Raw genomic sequence first — 21764 nt, 5'->3', positions numbered from 1 at the left:
CAGAGACTCCTGGGAAACTCCCTGGAGCTGTTGCCAGGGGAATATTAAATGTCTCAGTGAATGTGTTCCTGTAGGCACCTGGCGAGCAGCTCACCTGGACCCTCCCTCACCTGGATCCTGCTGGGCTCTAGGCAAACCCTCTCAGGATAGGGCCCTTCCTTCTTCCTGTGGCCTGAGGGAGGGACCATAAAAGCAGAAACTGAGGAAATCCTTGCTTTTCTGCTGCCTTACATCGTATAGCAGCAGGTGTAGCTCTGCCCTTTTACCTGCCCTGGGCTTAGAAGTGCCATCCATTCCCTCCCTCCCCAACCAAGTGCACACGTGCCCATCGGGAGCCAGCCAATTGACCCAGTGGTCCTGTTAATGTCTCTGTGGCCAGCCTCTCTCTCCGTTGCTCTTTCCACCCTTACTCCCCTTCTTGGGTGCTCCCACTGAGCTCTCTCCTAAGCAGCCTATGCTAGCCAAAGGGGGGCAGGCAGGGGGAGAGTCATGGGGCAGGGTCTACATAGCACTGTGGCACTGTATTCTGTGGCTGGCTCCTGGGCTTGATACCACTTGGTGCTCACACTCCTGGCCTAGGGTCCTGACCCAGGCACTTAGAGCTGTCCCCTATGCCATTCCTACTGGTCCACGTGTGTCGTTTCAGCGAGTCCAGCCTGGTGGTCTTCAACTTCATACCCATCCCAGTGCCATGCATTCATCAAACAACTACAGCAGTGTGCCATGCCCTGGGCTGGCATCCATCACAGAGGCTGTCCCGGGCGAGCTTGCTATGTAATAGTCACCCCTCAGAAAGTGGCCTCTTCCCCCCTCACCTTAGCTGGAGGCTTCTGTTGAGGGGGTCAGGGCCAGTTAATAGGTGTGAGAGAGGACTTAGAAAAAAAAGGTCAAGGAAAACATGAGTAAGACCAAAAGAATAAACTTTTAAGTAGAGAACTGATTATCTACCCTAGAGGGGCATGTTGGTGTAAAAAAACCCATGAAGTGGGAGGTCTTGTATTTCACATACCTTGGGCACACCCAGCAGCCCATCAAAAGCAAGAATTTGCTACCGGACTTAAAAAATGAAATTTAGAGTGAGCGACATGGTGAAGGCAGTTGAAAAATACAAACTTCCAGTTATAAAATAACTAATTCCTAAGATGTAGTGTTCAGCATAGTTGATAATACTGTATTGTATATTTGGAAGTCACTAAGAAACTAGATCTTAAAAGTTCTCATCACAAGAAAAAAGTTTCTGTAACTACGTGTGTTGATGGATGTTAACTAGATTTATTGTGGTGATCATTCTGCAATATATATACAAATACTGAACTATGTCGTGTACTTGAGAATAATATAATGTTATATGCCAACTGTATCTCAATTTAAAAGAAACATGAAATTCATCCCTTAGTGCCTTTGACATTTCCTAGTTGGCACACAGAACACTCTAATTGGGGCACACAGAGAGGCTCGATCTACCCTAGGAATTACTATATACTTTTTCTGACCTTTTGGTGATATGCTGGAACAGCAGGAGAAACAACCTCCTTCTTTAAAATATTCTAACTGAACTTAGCCATGTTCCTTAGCAGTTTCCCATGAAGTGGAGCATTTGTCTGAGGGAGAGAGGAAGGGAGGAAGGTACCCACTTTGATTTACGACATCCTAGAGCAATTTCTGACTGCTCAGAGAGCACAGGTATGGAAGATACATAGGGCAGAATGGAAATCTACACGAAACACAAAGATGTTCTTAGTGAAGAGCGATTCTGGCATATAATGTGTGTGTGGGTCTGTTCCCAGTGACCCCCCACAAGCCCTCGTTTATCTGAGCATGGCATGAGTGGCACTGGAAGATTTCTGAACGAAAACCTTGCAGTGGAATTGGCTTTGTCTTTTGATGTGACTATAGGCATGTCAGCTTTGCCGGCAGAATCCCAAAGCTGTGAACACTGTGAATTCCCTCTCACACCAGCCCAGCGCTGCCCCTATCTGTCGTGAGGGTCTGGGAAGTGACAAGGAACATCTCTGAGACTTAGTTTCCTCACCCATAGATTGAGGTACTAAAACTGCTTCATTCGTAAGAAAGTGCGTAGAGCACACCAGCGTGCCTCCCTGAGGCTCTCGCAGGGGCTGCCTTGCCTGGGGCGGGGGCAAATTCTGTGCAGCACTAATGTCTGCATCATCACCAGAGGACACTGGGGTCAGCCCGGCCTGCACCACCGTGTGGAACCACGTGACCTTGGCTGACTCTTGCCCTCTGAGCCTCCTTTCTTGCCTATAAGATGGAGATCGCAATGGCAGCCTCATTGGCGGCAATGATTAAATTTGACAAGAAACTTGAATCACCCGGCACAGTGCCTGGAACACAGCAGTCTTCGGCAGTGTCAGCCCCCAGGTCTTTCGCCTGGTTGCTGAGGCTGGGGGTGGTTACGGGGCCTTCCCTTCTCCCTCTGGGGCCCAGGCAGCTCTTGGCGTAGGCCATTTTGTGGCGGAGGGAGCCCCTACCCAGACCCTCTGGGAGGGGGGCAGAGAAGCAGCAGGAGGTAAGGCAGGTATGTGGGCCACAGCCCTTTTCCCAGAGAGGGGAAGTGAGCTGGCATGAATGGGAGTTCATGGCCAAGCACGGCCAGCCCCACAGCATCCAGAGGTCCCAGCTCCCCCACCTTCAGGGGCCACAGGAGTTAGTTATTTGCAGGGCGGTGACCGGATTGGTAGGGAAGGTGCTCACTCCCTCCTTTTGGAAGACCAGCTAATTCCAGGAGCTGCTAGCAGTTTTCAGGCAGCCAAAGTTAGTGGCTGGTGATAGCTGGCTCCCTCCATGTTAGGGTTGTCAAACTCGGCAGAAAGCTTCAGGGAGCCCCAGTCCACTGTCCTGCCTTTTCTTCCCTACTCGGGCCAGCTCTGGCTCCAGGCTGAGCTCCCCATCAGCACACAGATGTACATCTGGGAGCCCTTTGAGGCCTCTCTCCTCTCCTCCTGCTCACTACCCTGTCCTCTGCCTTCCCATCCAGCCCCCAAGGCACACTGGAGTCACTTGGGAGTTTAACAGATTGTGACACCTGGAGCCCATCTCCAGGGACTGGGTTAGCTGGCCTGGGGTGGGGTCTAGGCATTGGGATTTTTAAAAACGCTGCCGAACGCAGAGTGGTAGGCACTGACTCACATCTTTATGCCAGTGCCATCCACGCACACACCTGGACTCTCAGGTGGGCCCCACCCTAGCCTTCCCACCCACCTTGGCTCTCTGCTCTGTCTGCTCTGCACGTTGCTGCTGCTTTGCAAACTCTCTGTATGGTCAGGCCACTCAAGATGGCTGTTCTCTTGCTCTCTGTTCTTCCCCTGCCCGACCAGTGCCTGCTTCACCTATATTTTACGCATACGACTGAACTTCTTAGTACTCGCCCCAGGCCCCAGCTGGTGATTGTTCTCATCAAAGGGGCAGTGAGGGGCATGCCCCTGTGCTTGTTTCTCTGGTAACTAGTGAGCCCAGCTGACCTCAATTCCCCTATAACTGGTAATCTCCCCTTCCCCGCTAGGAGCGAAGACTGCCACCATGTCTTGCCCACTGTCTGCTGCACTTGGTGGGGTGTTGCTCCGGGACCTTGCTTCAGACGTGTAAGATGCCCCCATCCGTTAAACCACTGATGTCTCTGTTGCTGACCCCAGGCTGTTTCTTTGGTCTTAAAGCTGGACAAGTGCAGGCTTACAAGGGGTGCAGCCCAACACTCTCCAACCTGCAGCTGCTCAGGGCAAGGTCTGGATTCAGACCTCAACTGCCTGTCTGAGCCCCTAAAAAGTGGGGAAAAGAGGTGGTACAGGGGCATCCAGTGCCTGACGCTGAGGGGCAGAGGAGCCCAGGAGAGGAGTCTGGAGGCAAGGGGCCTTAGGAGTAGAAGCTATGAGGTCGGGGCCAGGAGGAGGAGGCAGGGTTCTGAGCCCAGGGTCTGCGGGTAGCGTTCAGGGAACCCACGAACTCGGGTGAGAAAAAAAGGATGCTGTTGTTTGCACTAACCTCTAGCTGAAATCTAGCAGTTCACTTCATTACGAATGTGGACAAAACCCCAAGTAGTAATGCCCATGACTTTGTCACCATTGGAAATCACTGCTCCTTTTCTATGACCGTAGAGTTGTTGCAGACAATGGCGTGATATTGGTCTTGCTCATCACTACTTCCTAATTATGAGTCTGCTTAAAGCCCCCACCAGGTCTTTTGGATGATTCGTTAAGAAGCACACATATAACTCCATCACAAGTTTATTATTTAATATTTTAGTAACAGTATTTCACTGTAATCGGTTTCTTTTGTAATTCTGTGTATTTTATTTCATGCATTGAAAACATTCTGGGGAACTCCCTGGAGGTCCAGGGGTTAGGATTTGGCGCTTTCACTGCCATGGCCCGGGTTCATTCCCCGGTCCTGGAACTAAGATACTGCAAGCCATGAGGCACGGCCAATAAAAAAAAATTCTGGAAGAAGGCTCCTTTTAAGGCTGCACAGAACCCCAAAGGGGTCCCTGGCACAGTAAAGTAGAAGTGGAGTAGAAGATGAGGCAGGGGGTATTCAGAGACCAGGAGATGGGAGCCATAATTCCGGGGGCTGGAAGTGGCCTCCCTTGGGTCACCCCCCATAAGGGCTGCCTGGGAGTCTTAAGAACTAGCCATTCTGCTGGGAGACTTGGTCTGTGCCAGGCCCGGTTGTTTAGCTTTGCCTGGGTCCCCTGAGCCAGCCGAGCCAGCCGGAGTCTGACAAGAACCTCTTGGCCTTGAGCCCCCATTATGCGTCCCAACCCCTGAGCCCTGGCGCCTGGCTGCAGGGCCTGCCTTCCCCTTTCCTCCGATAAACTGCGGTCCTTGCAGCCAGCAGAGCTGATGAACACTGTGAGGGTGAAGAGTCTGCAGGAGGCCTGGGCCACCCAGAGCCTTGGGGTGTGCCAGTTGCCCCGAGACAGAGTCTGAGCAGGTGAGCTGCACCCAGGGCAGCACCTCACTGGAGAGACAGGAGCTGCCTGGCCTTCCAGGGAGGGCTGGACAGAGCGTGGAGGTGGAGACAGAGGCCAAGAGGTGGGAACCAGGTGCAGGGCTGACTTCCAGTGCCTGGAGTTCCCCCATCCCTTGCCATTTGACACAAGAGAGGCTTCCTCTCACTGCATGGACATATATACACTACCAAATGTAAAACAGATAGCTAGTGGGAAGCAGTCGCATAGCACAGGGAGATCAGCTCGGTGCTTTGTAACCACCTAGAGGGGTGGGATAGGGAGGGTGGGAGGGAGATGCAAGAGAGAGGGGATATGGGGATATATGTATATGTATAGCTGATTCACTTTGTTATACAGCAGAAACTAACACACCATTGTAAAGCAATTATACTCTAATAAAGATGTTAAAAAAATAAAATTGGAGAATTTTAAAACTTGAAAAAGAAAAAAAGAGGCTCCCACTCACGCCCCATAGCTTGGACCCTCCAGCCAGGCCTGCACCTCTGCTCTTTTCACTCCAAGAGGCTGTCACTCCACCACGAGCCTCAGCCTTTTCCTAATCATCTAAAAGCTTCTCGGAATCCTAGTTCTAAGAGCAAAACTTTCTCCCACAGGACTGTGAAGGCTATGATTTCACACCAGCGTGAAGGGCAGCTGCCCCCAACACCCTGCCCAGGAGTTCCTGCTCCAGGACTCGGCATCTGCAGCAGCGGGCAGGGGTGAGTAACCAAGTGATGGGATTAAAGAGTGAGAGCTCACGGCCTCCTCCCACCACCCCCGCCCCTCCCCGCCCCCCATGAATCCCCGAGAATGGGCCAGGGCAAGCGAATTCTTAGACTGGTTTTGTAGTTTTTATTTGTGTGATCTAATTAATACCAGCACTTCCTTCAGAACTGAAATCATACTAAAAAAACAAAAAAATGAAATCTTACTGAGAGGCTTATACAAAAATAGTGTCCAGTCCAGTCGCTCCTACACCCCTGTTCTACTTCCTGGAAGCAACCATTTTCAACCCTTTAGTATTTTTTTTTGCTGTTATTTATCTCCATATTAATAAATAAAAGGCTTACGTGCTGAATCTTGTTCAGAAGGATGGGGAAACATTACTTAGATTTTATAGAACCCTGAGCATGAAAACCTAAAAGTTTTTTAAGCACACCCACCCTCTCCCCGCCCCCGACTCCCTCCTCAAGACCCAGGTCTAATTAAAAAGCACCATCAGAGCTGCAGATCGCCCCCCACCACCCCCAAACAGCCCAGCCCTGAATTAGCGTTTCCTCATGTTCACAGAACATGAGGACCTGTTGCACAGAAATGATGTTTCCCCATGAGAAAGAATCCAGGCATGGGGATCCCTGAGTATATTGTTTTCAAACTCACGGAAGAAAGTTGAGCTGCATTTCTCTCCATCACAGGTTTTGCTACCCCTGCCTCTGGTTAGTGTCCCTGGAGAGGCCGGAATCCAGGGGGCCTGGGTGTGAGGTTTCGGATACCTCTGAGCCCCCTGGCATAGGCAAAGCTCCATGCTGGGTTCAGCACCTGCTGAACAAAAAGACAGATGTTTGCAGGAGGTGGGGGCAGGGCTAGGCCTTGAGGAGGAAACTGGCACCAGGGGTGACAAAGCCTCCCCTTGGAACGGGGCCTCATGCGCCCCTAAGAAGGGTGGAGACACCCATCTGAGCACGTATGTGCCTCACTGAAGGCCACATCAGCAGGAGTATATCCCATCCAGGACAGCTCCCTGCCTCCCCCTCTGCCCTGCTCTTGCACCTGACCTCCCATCCTGTGCTCGGAGCTGGCTCCCAACCAGACCATGCACCAGTGCTGTTTGACTGGGGCTGACCAGAGAGAGGCCCAGGAAGGACTTCCTGCCTGTGTCCCTCCAGCTTTACAAGGTGAGGGACTGTGGCTGGAGCTCTGCAGGCCCTGACTGCACTCTGCCAGCCACTAGGACCTGCTCCCTGCCCATTTGCATGGAGCCCCAGGGGCAGGGACATTCTTCTTGGCCAGCTCTCGAGGGCCTACCCAGAAAACCCTATTGCCACTTTTGATTTGAAATTTTTGGTACTTCAGATTCAAGAACACTGAAACATCAGGGTGGAAAGGGCTCAACCGGACCTGGGAGTAGGGTCAGCAGAATGGCAGTCAAAGGTGCCATTTCAGGCAAAGTCCTAGACCCTGCCTGATTCTTCTGGGAATTCTGGTGTGTAAATTACCTTTGAGAGTTGACCCAGCCTCAAGGCAAGGAAGTTTAGTGTTCCTTCACTAGCAGTTCTTGGCTATAGGCTACCCTGGAGGGACATAAACTCTCAAGCACTCCCAGCTCACTCCAGAGCCCCAGGGACGAGGAAACCCAGATGCCAGTCCTTAGAAGGGGGTGGGTTCACAGGACCGGTGAATGTGGGCCACAGGACCTGGGCAGAGCACCAAAAATTTCTGCTACATTGAGCAAGTAATTGGAATGAAATTCTCCGAAAGACAACTGGTGCTTAGTGAAGCACAGGGTCCTAGAGTGGGAAGGAGGGCCAGAGATCATTACAGGTAGACTCCCAGCTTCTGCTCTACCCTCTCTGGAGGAGAGCTTCTTCCTCTCGAAGGTTTAACATTCCAGATTTGTCATCTTCTCTTGAGTCCACCAGAGTGTCCTGTCTTCCAGCCTGTGTGGTCGAACTGAGCCATAAGCTGCTGGAAGAGCCTTTGGCCAATGTCTTCTCAGACGACTACCATTACCCAAGTACTCACCTCGCCAGCCCCCCTGCCCATCCACTCTAGTCGACTTTCAGGAAAGCCATTATCTGGCATGCAGACTTCCTATAAATCTAGCCGCTGCTCCCTTTCTCCATGCTCACAGGTTTTAGAACTGACCAGCAATAAGTGTAAAGGCTTCTAGAATTTGCTTTTCCTGCTTCCTATATAATGGGGAAATTTGTCCCCCTCATCTCCCTTGGCGCCTCCCACCAAAGACTCTGGGGGAAGGACTGTACCTGTTGTGTTCACCGAGGTCTCTCCTGGTGCCCAGAAAACAGGAGGAGGTGCTAAGTGCCTGCGTGTTGAGCAGAACTGATGTCACAGGACGATTTTTGTAAAACAAAGTGCGAAGAATGAGCTTTGCCTCAGCCTTGATTCCCTGGCAAAGTCGGAGGCAAAAGTTTAGATGTTAACACTTCTTGGGGGGAGCGAATCCCAGGGAAGCAGGAGTGAGGTAGGCAAAGAGGGAGGGAAGGCATGACTGAGTTGGCCACAGCACTGTGATAAGCACAGCAATCACTCAGCTGTGTAAGCCATCTTCAGAGGGGCCATAGGAACCACCACGACGCCCAAAAGTCTGCCTCGGGGTTGGGGGCGGGGAGAAGAATTGACCCACGAACTTCCATCCCCTGGTTGCTGTGTTTACTGGGTGGCCTTGCCAGGAGCTCTCCAGCCCTGCACTTGTGTGTGCCCCCTGCGGCCCCAGCAGGCGTTGGAAGAGCTGTATCCCAAGGCCATGGTGGTGCACCTTCAACACCGGCTACAGCTTGTGGGGTAAGCCAGGCAGTAGGCAGGAGCCAGTGGCACTCCCCACCTGCCATCCTGTAGCCCGAAACTCCGCAGGCTGCCTGGAAGGCCAATAAGCATGCAGAGGTGCCAAGTGGGCCTTCAGCTGCTTGTGTCTCTCTGGGGACAAGCTTCAGGACAGGAGGAAGAGACATGCAGCATGAATTGGGGGGGCAGGTGTGCTGCAGGCTCAGGTGGCTGGACAGGGGGGCACTAGGCAGACACAGCCTGTACCACAGGGCTGTGCCCAGCTCAGGAAGCTCCCTCCAATGAGGGTCCAAGCATTCCCTGTGCCTCAGGGATGTGCGTGTGTCAGGCTGCAGCCAACACTGACCAACACCTGCTATTAACATTTTGTTTGCTGGTCTCCCTCTTCTGGAGCTACAAGCTTACTAGGTTCATTGTCTACCTTCCAAGTTATTGTAGGTGATGGTTTTGTCAAATGTACCCATGTAAAATAGCTTCCAAAATCACCTTCCTTACCCCATTAATCAATGTCACAAAAGTCAGATTTTGTTAAGACACCCTCAGTCTTTCAGCATCAATTTTTGTATCAATCAAAGTATGCTAGATTATGTCAAAATCTGAATGACATAAAATAATGAAAGTTTATTTATTTACTTTTTTTAAAGATTTTATTTGATGTGGACCGTTTTTAAAGTCTTTATTGAATTTGTTACAATATTGCTTCTGTCTTATATTTTGGTTTTTTGGCTGCGAGGCAGGTGGGATCTTAGCTTCCCGACCAGGGATTGAGCCCACACCCCCGCACTGGAAGGCAAAGTCTTAACCACTGGACCTCCAGGAAAGTCCCTACGAAGGTTTATTTCTTGTTCATGCTATATATCTATTGCCAGTTGCTAGGTCCTCTTCACTTTACGCCTTCTCACTCTAGGATATAGGCTGATGGAGCAGTCATGATCTTGAATGTTGCCAGACTCAAAAGCAGAGGGATTGTTCTAGAGGGTAACAAATCAGCAATTAGATGTTCTGTCCCTGAAGTGACGCACATCTGCTCAGAGCAGATTGGCCAGAACTAGTCATGTAGTACCCCACCAACCACAAGGTGGCAGGGAAGCGCAAACCACCAGGACCCCCAAAGGTGGAGAGCAGGAAATATTTGGTCAACAGCATAATTCAACTGCAGATGAACTGTATAATTGAATGTACTCTGGGTCTGGGGAATAGAGGCCCAATTTTACTCGAGTTGCAGCCCCTCATGAGCTCATTTCCAGACTTAAGAGGCCCCTGACCAGCTTTAACAGCACAAGCACATACTATGCACTTTTTCCTAGTCTTCCGCTGAGGAACCTGTGATGATTTTGCCAGGTAACTCTACCAGGTAAAGAGGAACCGCCGCCCCCAAACTTTCAGTTACAATTGACCCGGGCTCTGAGATAAAACCAATTCCTTGATACATAGACCACCAGCTTGGTCCACCACTCAGGGCTTTAAGAGCATCAGAGGATAACTGAAATTTTGGCTAGAGTCAACAGCAGGCCCTATGAAGCAGCAATCATCAGAGTCATTTCCCCAGTTTCTGAATGGTCAGATGGCCTGATTGCCATGGAACTGCTCCCTGACTTAAAGAGTAGGCTATTGTAACAGGAAAAGCCAAGCAGAAGCCGCTGGAGCATCCCTCCTGGCCACAGAGGAAACAAAAAGGAAGTTAACTCCTGCTTCCTAAGGCTTGAGGTTGTTGAGACTGTGTTTCCCTTGTCTCCTGCACTTGAGCGATTGCTACCAGCTGGCATGAAGTGTGTGTGCAGCTAGGCGAAGTGAATCGGTGTGAACCCAGCAGAGACTCAGATAAAAGGGGACAGAGCTGGTGGTATCCAAGGATGGCCAATAACTAGGGACCACATCCAGAGCATATTCAGAGTTCTTTGTGTGGAGGAAGCAAGACACCTGATCAAGGGCAGTGGAAAAAGGAGTAACTTAAAATAAAAAAATGTAGAGGGACAAGGGGAGGCAGTCTTAGGAAATGAGTCTGTCCTTCTGTAACTGGAAAAGCACCTTATACAACCCAACGCATGACAACTCTTCATCAAAATACCTCAATTTTTCCAATTTTTGTTCATCATGAATATATAAAACTTTTGAAATAGAGGAAATAGTTATGTCTGCATTCATCTAGTTTATTAATTTAGTTACTCATGTTTTAAACCATATTTTAAAGTGATACTTCAATCTATAAATGTTTCTTTGTTCCATTCCACATTTTGTGAAACAACCCAGTGTCTTTATCACCCGAGAGCCTCCTGTTGAGTCATCCAACAGGTTTCTTGAAAAAGTCATTTCTTGAGAACAGAAAACCAAAAAACCTGAGAATTCCAGCTCCCCACTTACCATCAAAAAGGTCTCAAGGAAATAAGTTTTCAGATGGTGCACTTATTGTAGGTGGAAATGGGGACCCACTTGACCACTCTGTGGAGGTGTGAGACTGGTGTAACACCAAGGGAACACCCAAAGCACTGTCTACTAAAGGGTGGGAAAAGCAAATGACCCTGGGACTTGTGACATGGGCACAGCAGGTTAGGTTATGAACAAAGGATCTAAAAGGGTTCCTTAGATTTAAAAAAAAGGAGGGGGAACTTCGATAGATTAAAAGAAATATAAGTCATGTCAACAGAATGCAGTGTGTGACTCAAACCAACATTTGGAGACAATCAGGGAAATTTTATCCGTGACTGGATTTTAGACGTTTTTAAGAAATGATTATTTGCTTTAAAGATAAAGTAATGGAATGGTGTTTATGTTAAAAGAGTCTTTTTTTTTTTTTGGCCGTGCCACGTGGCTTGTGGGAATCTTAGTTCCCTGACCAGGGATTGAACCCGGCCCTCGGCAGTGAAAGTGTGGAGTCCTAACCACTGGACCACCAGGGAATTCTTGAGTTCTTTTCTTAAAGATACATAATATCTGGAATTTACTTTAAAATAACCCAGCAGCAGAGGTTGGGAAGGAGACAGAGAGGAAGTGTGTGTGTGTGTGTGTGTGTGTGTGTGTGTGTGTGTGTGTTGAAGGGGAAAGTGAAGAGGAAACAAGATTAGCCACAATTGATAATTGGTTGCTGAGTACTTGGGGGATGATTACACTATTCTCTTTGCTTTTAAGTATGACATCCTCCAGGGACTCCACTTTCTGGATCTCCTGCTGGTGCTTCCTGTTGGCCGAACCCAACTGGAAGTTAGAGGGCCAGGGCACTCGTGATGCAGTGCATTCGGATCTGCTTCCGAGAAACAGAGCAAGGTGAAGTGTCAAAGGTCCACCTGGGGAGGCAAATTGAAGGATATTCAGCAAAATTCCCTTGGGTAGCATTTTAGAAGTTTCTAACGATGTTGAAACTGTGCATGGAATGTAACTTAGCACTTCTTTATACAAGGCAGGACTTCCCTGGGAAAAGAGGAGATGAGGGGTCAATAACACCTGACCGACCCAGAGACCTTGCAGGCTCAGGTGCTGAGTTCCAGTAATTCTCCCAGTTGAGTCAGTCCTGGAGTCACTTGGCTCATGGTTCGAAGTCCTGAAAAGAATGAGTCCTTCCATTGGACAGCCAAGCCTGGGCTGGTGAAGAATAGAAATCCTGACTTCCAGGTCCACATGGCAGACACAAAATCACGTGCTCACCAAACTGATTTGTTTTTCTCCTGGGCACACAGTAAAGAAAGCTACATTTTCCAAGCCCCTGGCATCAAGATGTCTAATTCTGGCCAACAAAATGTGGGTAGACGTGATGTGTGCCTCTTCCAGGGCTGGCCCTTAAACTTCTCATGCAACCCTCCACGTTCCCCCATTACACATCAGCTGGCCAGATGCAAGAGAAGAGTTCAAGAGCCCTGGGGACCATTGAGTCACTGGATGCAGAGAGCCTGGCTCCCTGTCTGCTTGCAGGAGAGTCACCCAACTGGACACCTCTGGCATGAATCAGAAAGATACCTTTGCTGGGTTGAGACTCAGTTTTGGAGGTTGTTTTTACAGTGGCTAGCATACCCAGACTATCACAGCCACCAAAACTGCACACAATGAGAGAGAAGCAATTTTACAAAAGAAAACCAGGAAGCTATATATATATTTAAAAAGAGAGAAATGAAGTATTGGTCATGTCTTTTACCATATAGTAGATAAAATGATCAATATTTCTTTTTCACCTTCTGGATTTATTGACATGCTTAGCTACCAAGGTTATAAAAATATTTTTCTATCTATTTTTAAGGAGTCTGTGTGGTAGGCAGCCTCTCAAATGACCCCTATGATCCCTGCTCCTAGTATTCACACCATGGCATAGTCCCTCCTTCAGTATATCCTAACTTATTCATAAGGAAACTGAGGCCCAGGGAGGGGCGTGGCATGTCCAAGGATACACAATGATAAAGTGTCACAGCCAGGACTAGGATGAAGGTCTTCCCGCATCTCCACTGCTCACTATGACCAAAGTCAAAGGCTGACTGCTCCCATGCATTTGGCAGGTGCAGCAGCTCTTGAGTTCCTGCCATATGCCATGCCAGCCCTGTGAGGATGCAATGGATTAGACCTGGTCCTTGTCTCCAGGCAGTGAAACTGACTGAGGAATAGTAGCACCAACTAAACAGGCACAACACTTGCACATACTGTACCTGTAAGGACTCATTTATTCCTTACAATCCAGCAGAGCCGGTACTATTATTATTCTCCATTTTGTAGATAAACAAACTGAAGCCAGTGAAATTAAGTAACTTGCTTGTAGTCTCACAACAGATAATGGGCAAAGCTGGGATGTGAATCTAGGCTGAATAAGCTAGATTCTCGTGGTTGCATGCTTACGAGGGGCAAAGGAAGAAGGCGGTGTCTGAGCTGAGCCTGGAAGTGCATTTTGGTAGAGTGGGAAGGGAGGAAGGACAGCAGGAAGGGAAGAACAACGTTAGCCTCAGGCAGATACAGCAACCTAGAGCTGAGTCTCTGTGCCCAAGGATCCCAAAGGCACTGGGCCTGCTTCTCTGACATTCCACCCCCATTTTAACCTTGGCTGTGGAGCGCTGGAGGGCCCTGCCGAGAAGGTGACCCATCGATCACCTTCAACTCCTGCAGTAACCGGCCTCCACCAGCAGGGGGTGGAGCGGAAGAGCCCTCGGCAGGCATCCTCAGTACAGCCAGCCCGCCACTGGGTGGCGTTGCGGCTCCTCCAGAAAGGTAAAGGCCCGCAGGGATACTAGCCACAAAAAGGAGTGGGAGCAATGCTGGGCCCTCCTGTGCTGGGAGCTGGGGTTACAAGAGGGACAAGAAATAGTTCCTGCCTTCCAGGAGCCCATGGTGAGACAGAGAGACACACGGATAACTAATTAATTGTTCTGACGAGTGGTTCCAACTGAAGGGCCCGAGGGAGGAGGAGGTGTTTCAATGCTGATACAGGATTCCTTGTAAGCCATTCTGGGACAGGATGGCTGTGATGGTGCTGGCTCCCACGGCACAGTGTGCAGATGTGGTGTGGGGGGAGAGGATTCTGCAGGGCACTTAGGAGGGCAGCTGGCGGCGGGAGGCCTCCATCAGCAGCGGTGCACCTCTGTGCACGGGAGCCTCAGTGCCGCAACCCCGTACCCCCCTCCCACTCCGGGGTGCTCTTTACCTCCATGAAGCACTTAATTCAAGGACATGGAGAGGCCCCTGGTGTTAGGACGACTAGACAATGCTGGAAACCCCTGGAAGGAATGGAAGACTAGCGGCCTCCTGTCCTCTTGCTTCCTGGCCCTCCTGGAGCTCAGCCTCCAGTCCCAGCTCTGGTGCCACCTTGCTGCAGGACCTGGGCCCAGATGCCGCAGCTCTTGGGGCTCAGTGACTGCATCTGTAAAAGGGGTCTGTCATGTGTACAAATATGTTGAAAATGCAAAATGTTAGTCAGAAGCCACAGGGTGGGGGAAAATAAGTCAAATAGCAACAGAAGAGCCCATGTGGTTTCCTGCTGACCTGAAGGTGCGCCCCGGTCTTCTTTTGGGAGGTGGGGCAGCTGGGGGCAGCAGACTCCCTGTGTTCACTTCAGGCCTGGCCAGGGCCCACTGGAAAACCAGAATATGTCTTTGCCCTTGGAGCACAGTTCATCTCCACAGAGTCTATAAAATTTGATAGGCCCAGCTTTGCATCAGGGAAATAAATGGTTTAATATCTGCTAGATATATTTTCATCAAGTTTTTAAAGATGGAACAAAGACTCTCTGTTTTCAAATTTTCTATTCAGAAATTAATGCATCATGATGTTGAAACCCACATTCCAAAGGCTGAACTAAAATCGACTTCCTAAAGAGAAACACAAGTGAAGATGGACTGGAGGAGGTTAGTGATCGGAGACTTCAAACCCGTGCATCGCAGGTGGTCAGCTTCGGGGTCGGCCGGCTCTTACCACGCACACCCATCACTTGAAGGGGCCGCCTGTTTTTGCCCCCAATCCGACAGGCACAGGAGGGACAGTGTGGGTCGGAGGCTGCAGGCCAGGACCCAGTGTATCATTTCGAGCAGATACTCTGTGCCTCTTTTTGTCATTTACAAGTGACGCTGGTGAGAGGTGATAAGGGTGCTTGGAGGTGCCCAGGGTTTGCCAGGGAGGGGGCTCTTCCTCACACTCCCCTCCACCAGTTTCCAGCCCCAGAGCCAGACTTGCCCACCCCAGCTGGGGAGCCCAGGCCAACTTTTAGAGACTCCAGAAGAGGCACAAGGGGCTTTGCTGCAAGCAACATGTGCATAGGGCTGCACAACCTTTTCATTTAAATAGTGTATTACAGATCAATACAAATTGCAGTTTTCCAAAGTTACTTTTAATTACACATTTCTGTTGTTCTGCAAAGCAACAGAAAATTTATATATTGTAACTATGTATTTGAGTAATGAGGGGAGGGGAGGAGGATGGCCTGAGGGGAGCTGATGGGGTTTAAGGGAGATAAAGCCTTCTGGTCCTGCCCTCTCCTCTGCCTTTGCCTGCTTGCTCCTAAACAATTACCTTTTAATGTTACAAAGAGTCACGCAGCAAGAAGGTCAAGAAATGCACTTGGCCCAGGCTTTGTGGTACCACACTCTGTAGTCAGATTGTATGTAATTTCATCCCCAAATTGACGAGGAGCTTTCAAGGTCAGACCGGACTAGATGCAGAAATGCTTCAGCACAGAAGCTGGCCTTGGAGGAGGGGCAACTGAGTTTCCAGAGGCATGATGTAACCCCTAGGCACAGATTTTGTTTTCTGCAACTGTGGGTTCCAGGAGAGGATTTGGGGAAGCTGGGAATTTATCTTATTCCTCACCTCTTCTGCAGAATGCTTCTAATCCCTTTGTGGGGTATCCTGGCACCACTGAGCTCTTTTTATAAATTTTAGATATATAAATTTAAGCAAGTGATGTTGTATCTGGTCATTTCATCAGTAAGAGCTTACTGTTGACTTTGTCAGTATCTTGGTGGTGTATTATCCTTAATACATAAAGAACTCATATAAATCAAATAAAAAATGAGAACCCCAATTGAAACATGGGCAAAAGGGATGAAAAATACAATTCACAAAAGGTTTAAAATGCCCAGTTTTAGATGAAACTGGCCCTCACTTTCTATGACTAGGCGTGTAATTTTATACAGTCTTTCAATTGAGAATAGTTTAAAAATTGTTGAATGTGTATACTCTTTTTTTTTAAATCAGTTAATTTTTTTATTTTTATCTTTGGCTGTGTTGGGTCTTCGTTGCTGCACGCAGGCTTTCTCTAGTTGTGGCGAGTGGGGGCTACTCTTCGTTGTGGCATGTGGGCTTCTCATTGTGGTGGCTTCTCTTGTCGCGGAGCACGGGCTCTAGGCACGCGGGTTTCAGTAGTTGTGACACGTGGGCTCAGTAGTTGTGGCTTGCAGCTCTGGACGCACAGGCTCAGCAGCCATGGCTCACGGGCCCAGCCTCTCCGCAGCATGTGGGATCCTCCCGGACCAGGGCACAAACCCGTGTCCCCTGCATCGGCAGGCGGACTCTCAACCACTGCGCCACCAGGGAAGCCCCAGCAGGCAGATTCTTAACCACTGTGCCACCAGTGAAGTCCCAATGTGTATGCTCTTTGATCAAGCAGTTCCAATTCTAGAAATTCATCCTGTAGAAACCCCTGCCCAACTAAGCAGAGACATATATACAAGGATTTTCCTTGTAGTGCTATTTTCTTTATAGGCAAATTGGAAAAATCATAAAAGTCCATCAAGAGTAGATTGGTTAAAAAAAGACTATATTGGTTAAACTATGGTATAAGCACACAATGGAATACCATATAACTATTAAAAAGGATACAGTAGATCCATACCTGGTTTTTTTTAAATTTATTTTTAATTTTTGGCTGTGTTGGGTCTTTGTTGCTGCACACAGGCTTTCTCTAGTTGCAGCGAGCGGAGGCTACTCTTCGTTGTGGTGTGTGGGCTCCTCATTGCGGTGGCTTCTCTTGTTGTGGAGCACGGGCTCTAGGCGCTGGTTTCAGTAGTTACAGCACATGGGCTCAGTAGTTGTGGCGCACGGGCTTAGTTGCTCCATGGCATGTGGGATCTTTCCAGACCAGGGCTTGAACCCGTGTCCCCTGCATTGGCAGGCAGATTCTTAACTACTGTGCCACCAGGGAAGCCCAGATCCATACCTCTTAATGTATGCCAATAGATCTTCAATATATTGTCAAGTAAAAAAAAAAAACAGGTTAAAAACTAGTATGTTCCTGTGAGTTCTTCTATGTAAAAATAGAAATCTATATATACATAGAAAATCTGGAAAGTTATAGAGCACATTAAACTTTTGCAAGTAGCTAGCTTTGGGAAAGATTTAAAATTTCCTATTTCTACACTTTTGGATTAAAAAAAAAACCTTTTGGGGCTTCCCTGGTGGCGCAGTGGTTGAGAGTCCGCCTGCCGATGCAGGGGACGCGGGTTCGTGCCCCGGTCCGGGAAGATCCCACGTGCCGCGGAGCGGCTGGGCCCGTGAGCCATGGCCGCTGAGCCTGCGCGTCTGGAGCCCGTGCTACGCAACGGGAGAGGCCACAACAGTGAGAGGCCTGCGTAATGCAAATAAATAAATAAATAAAATTTTATTATATATATATATTTTAAATGAAATTCTACCCAAACTTTCCTCTTTTGCTCCGGACGCGCAGGCTCAGCAGCCATGGCTCACGGGCCCAGCCGCTCGGCGGCACGTGGGATCTTCCCGGACCGGGGCACGAACCCGCGTCCCCTGCATCGGCAGGCGGACTCTCAACAACGGCACCACCAGGGAAGCCCCTAAAATTTTAAAAAACCTTTTGTAGTATTTCTTAGTATTATGGTCAGTAAAAATAATAGAGTTTCCATCTGGGGAGAAAACAAATATTCCAACACTTTAATCCTTATATCTTTGGATGTTACATGAGTTATCTGCCTGTTGCGAATGGGTTTGATTTGATTTCAAACCCACTTGTTTATAACTGAAGTGAAGTTGTTTTAATCTACTTGTTTATGGCAAAGACCAAAAAAAAGTTGTTTTTAGAGGTAAAATTGTTTTGATATAAGAATGAAGTAAGTAGTGTCAGGAAGTCATCATCTGGTCTGTTGTCACTGGTAAGCACTCAGTAGCTCAGCTGCTGAGGGACCCCACTGGGAGCTTATTGATAAGAACATGTGAAGAACTGACACAGGCATACCCCAGAGACGGTATTGCAGGTTCAATTCCAGACCACTGCAATAAAGCGAGTCATACATTTTTTTTTGGTTTCCCAGTGCACATGAAAGTTACGTTTACACTAAACTGTAGTCTATTAAGTGTGCAATAGCATTATATCTTAAAAATGTACATACCTTAACTTAAAAGTACTCTATTGCTAAAAAATGCTAATCATCATTTGACAACAAAAGGTTGCCACAAACCTTCAATTTGTGAAAAAACGCAATAAAGTGGAATGCAATAAAACGAGGTATGCCTGTAAATACAGAGTGTTTGTGGGGCTATCTGAGCATCTGGGCAGGCAGCCCTTTGCTGATCTAAATAGTCTGGGGGACTGTTAGACATTAGCTCCTGTGAGATAAGGGTGAGTCTTTTACTGGCAGTGGGGAAAGCCTCTCAGCGGCTCTTCCAAGGAGGCCATCTTGCCCATCAACAACAGTGCCTTCGTTCCCTAGCAATGTGCTCTAGCAACAAGGGACTTTGACTTTTGTGCTGGCAGCTGGACATCAGCTAGTAGTTGGCTAAGGCATCTGTCCCCTGCCAGCTTGTATAAAGGTACACCTCATGCTGAATTTGGACTTTATTCCTTTCCTCTCCCCTTGCCTGGAACAATAGTGTGATTAACCTGTCAGTGGATTATTGGCTTATTAAGAGACATTATCCTGTATGCTTTTAGCTTGTGAAATTCCCACAGTGAACCTCTGTTAAATAAATTGCTGTGCATAAATTTTGCCAAAACAAAACACTGCCCCTCACCAGGTCAGGGAGGAGGTCAGTCAGTTCACCTCAGTCTTACAGGTGGGCCCCTTGAAACTTCAGGAGGTAGGGAGCTTGGCCAGGATCACACAGTCAGAAGTGAGTGCTCACTTCTCTTCAACTAGATGTTTCACAAGGAACTTTTCGTTTTTCTTTTTCTGAGAGCCAGCCCCTTTGCCCTGAGGATCTTCCGGCAGTCACCTTGGTATTCTGTACTTTCCTGTAGCAGATGCTACCTTACCTGTATCCTCTTAACTTTATCATTTCATTGTATGCTGGCCTGACTTCTGAACGCTGGTATGTGCATCTAATTGCCTGAGACCATTCTCTAGAGCCCACTCTGCCTTCAGAAACAGTCCAGAAGTGACAGAGAGTTCATCCCTCCTGGTGGCAGCCCTCTACTTAATCATAGGCAGGAGTTGGTGTATAAACACTCCAGCTCCCTCACTCCTCAGCTGGCAGAACACTGAGCCAGCTGTTCTACACTGACTTCCAGAGTTCCATACCAGACTGACCTCCTGTTGCCCACAACGGTAATTTGCTTGATAACATAGTATATTGACTTCCTTCCCTAGCTTACTTTCCCACACCCTTAATGGGGTTTCCAGGGAGCCTTTCCCAAATAAATTACTTTCATTTAAATCCTTATGTCAGAATCTGCTCCTGGGTCTACTCAAACTAAGATGCTCTGCTTTGTTAGCAAGCAGGAAATGGGAATCAGCCAGGATGGAGGAGCCAAGGGGTTTGAGGGCAATAATCACTCCTTGATGCCCAGTTAGGGCTCTGGAATAACCTAGAAAAAGGAGAATACCAAAATTCCCTCACAGTTCCAGTGTGCTAGGACAGGGTTTGGCCAGCTTTTTCTGTAAAGGGCCAGTAATTAAATATTTTAGTCTTTGTGGACTATATGGTCTATGTTGCAGTTGCCCAGCCCTGCCACTGTGGTATGAAAGCAGTCATAAATAATACAGCAAGAAATGGATATGGCTGTGTTCCAATAACACTTTATTTGCAAAAAGGCAGCAGGCCAGATTTGGCCCACAGGCTGAGTTTCCTGACCCTTGTTCCAGGACAACAAAGAGAGGCTGGGCAATCAGCTGGCCAGAATGGGGCGCTGGGTGGGAGGTGAAACCCGTTCCTGCCTTGGACTCTATGAATCCAGCAGCAGGGCTCTCTGCCTGAGAGTCCCATGGCTATGCTGCCAAGTCAGGAAATACTCCTACAGCTCTGTCGACAGTGGGGCACTCAGTGTCTTACTTTCCAAGCTGCTTCACTTTTATGCTAATAGGTCACTTTTCCTAATGGGAAGAGTCCTGCCCACTAGAAAAAAAAATCCAGCCCCCCCACCAGAAGGAAAAGCAGCTTAATATTTTAAAAGGCATATAAAATGGTAAATTCAACTGATGTTTCAAATAAGACAGGGAATACAAAATTTGGTTGCAAATAATTTAAGGAGCAAGAAATGGAGTCTTCTGTTGGAAGCTAAAGGCATAATATTGATAGATGACTGCGAGAAAGGCCTTGTTTATGGTACTGAAAAGTACAGAACCAAGTTCACCAAAAGGGAGTTGATCCAAAGATGGGTGACAGCATTAATAAGAAAACTGTTCTAAATAATACAGGTCTCCTGCTCTGATGAATTACATTCTGGAAAACTTGCAGATAAACTAACAAAACTAATTGGTTACCATTTCCAGTTTCCAAAAAAGAATTCTCCATAGTGAACTTCCTGCAGACCCAAGGTCATATTGTAGACTCAGTTTTTGGAGAGGTTGGTTTGTGAGCTGACCTAAAAGGCAGTGAACCCCAGAATGAAGAAGAGACAGTATCAGGCTAACTTCATTTGCTCTTTTGATAGTGTTACTCTGCTGGTGTGTCAGAAAGTGCAGAAGACAGAGGGTGTGGTAGAAACATATTTTGATATATTAATCTTTGTGCTTTTCCCTTTTCAATGCCTAGTGCCTTGTGGCCGTCCCCAGACCAATCAGCCAGGCCCATCTCCCAATCCTGTCTCAAGAGAGGTCAATTACTTCAAATGGGCATAGGTAACAAAGAACTCTTTGAGTTCTAAAATAGGCTTTTAGAATTTGTGACAAAGACACCACTTTGATAGAAAGGGTTTTAGAATTCCCAAAGCTTTCCATTGCCTTGGATGTCAAAAATAAAGCCCAAAAGAACTCAGGGCATCTGACTTATGCCATAAATAACTGTTTTGGGGAACTGTAGGTAAAATGCCAAATTAACCCCACTTCACACATTTGAGATAAAATTTCCACTTCCCTGGGGACAGGCAGGACAAATATGACCTGGCAAAGAGATTAGAAGTGTTCAAGTCAAGGTTACAGGGACATGAATTGCATGGAAAACAAGATTAGAATCAGCATGAAGAAATGGCCTAGAATGCCTTCCTAAACTTGGAGTGGGGACATCCTTTTTAATTTCAAAGTTCTTCAAAATTCAGAAGTCATAGACTAAAATTCAATCAATTTGATTACATAAAATCTAGACATTTCTGCATGGAAAAAAGTTAATAACAAAACAAAAACTCTAGAAACAAATAGTCAAAAAAAATGACAGGCTGTAATGGAATAAAAAGGACCAGATTTAGCATTCTGCCAAAAGACAAATTAAACAAAAAACTGGACAGAATATGTGAAATTGATCTCAGACATCAAATAACAGGCAACACACACTGTGATACTTTTTTTAAAAAATTTATCTGTTTTATTTACTTATTTGTGGCTGCACTGGGTCTTCGTTGCTGTGCGCTGGCTTTCTCTAGTTGCGGCAAGTGGCGCCTACTCTTGTTGCAGTGCATGGGTTTCTCATTGTGGTGGCTTCTCTTGTTGTG

General features: G+C 47.9%; 1 protein-coding gene and 1 long non-coding RNA gene across 4 annotated transcripts in view; one reads left to right on the top strand and one right to left on the bottom strand.

The window, feature by feature from the left end:
* Positions 1-2294, bottom strand: part of LDB3 (LIM domain binding 3) — a 28657-nt gene extending 26363 nt beyond the window's left edge. The window contains exons 1-2 of the mRNA XM_028481928.2: positions 2033-2294; positions 111-172 (exon numbers count right to left, since the gene is read on the bottom strand). Coding sequence (XP_028337729.1) covers positions 111-172; positions 2033-2294 — 324 coding nt within the window. The remainder of the gene's footprint in view (positions 1-110; positions 173-2032) is intronic.
* A 1231-nt stretch (positions 2295-3525) lies between these two features.
* LOC114484575 (uncharacterized) overlaps positions 3526-21764 on the top strand; it is a 35070-nt gene continuing 16831 nt past the window's right edge. For all 3 annotated transcript variants that reach the window (XR_008616230.1, XR_003677661.1, XR_003677660.1), the window contains exons 1-3: positions 3526-3602; positions 5581-5685; positions 14705-14799. This is a non-coding gene — a long non-coding RNA (uncharacterized lncRNA). The remainder of the gene's footprint in view (positions 3603-5580; positions 5686-14704; positions 14800-21764) is intronic.

Source organism: Physeter macrocephalus, chromosome 20 (assembly GCF_002837175.3).
Source record: "Physeter macrocephalus isolate SW-GA chromosome 20, ASM283717v5, whole genome shotgun sequence".
NCBI lineage: Eukaryota > Metazoa > Chordata > Mammalia > Artiodactyla > Physeteridae > Physeter > Physeter macrocephalus.
Note: the sequence above shows the minus strand (reverse complement) of the source record. Positions and strands in the feature narration are given on the sequence as shown.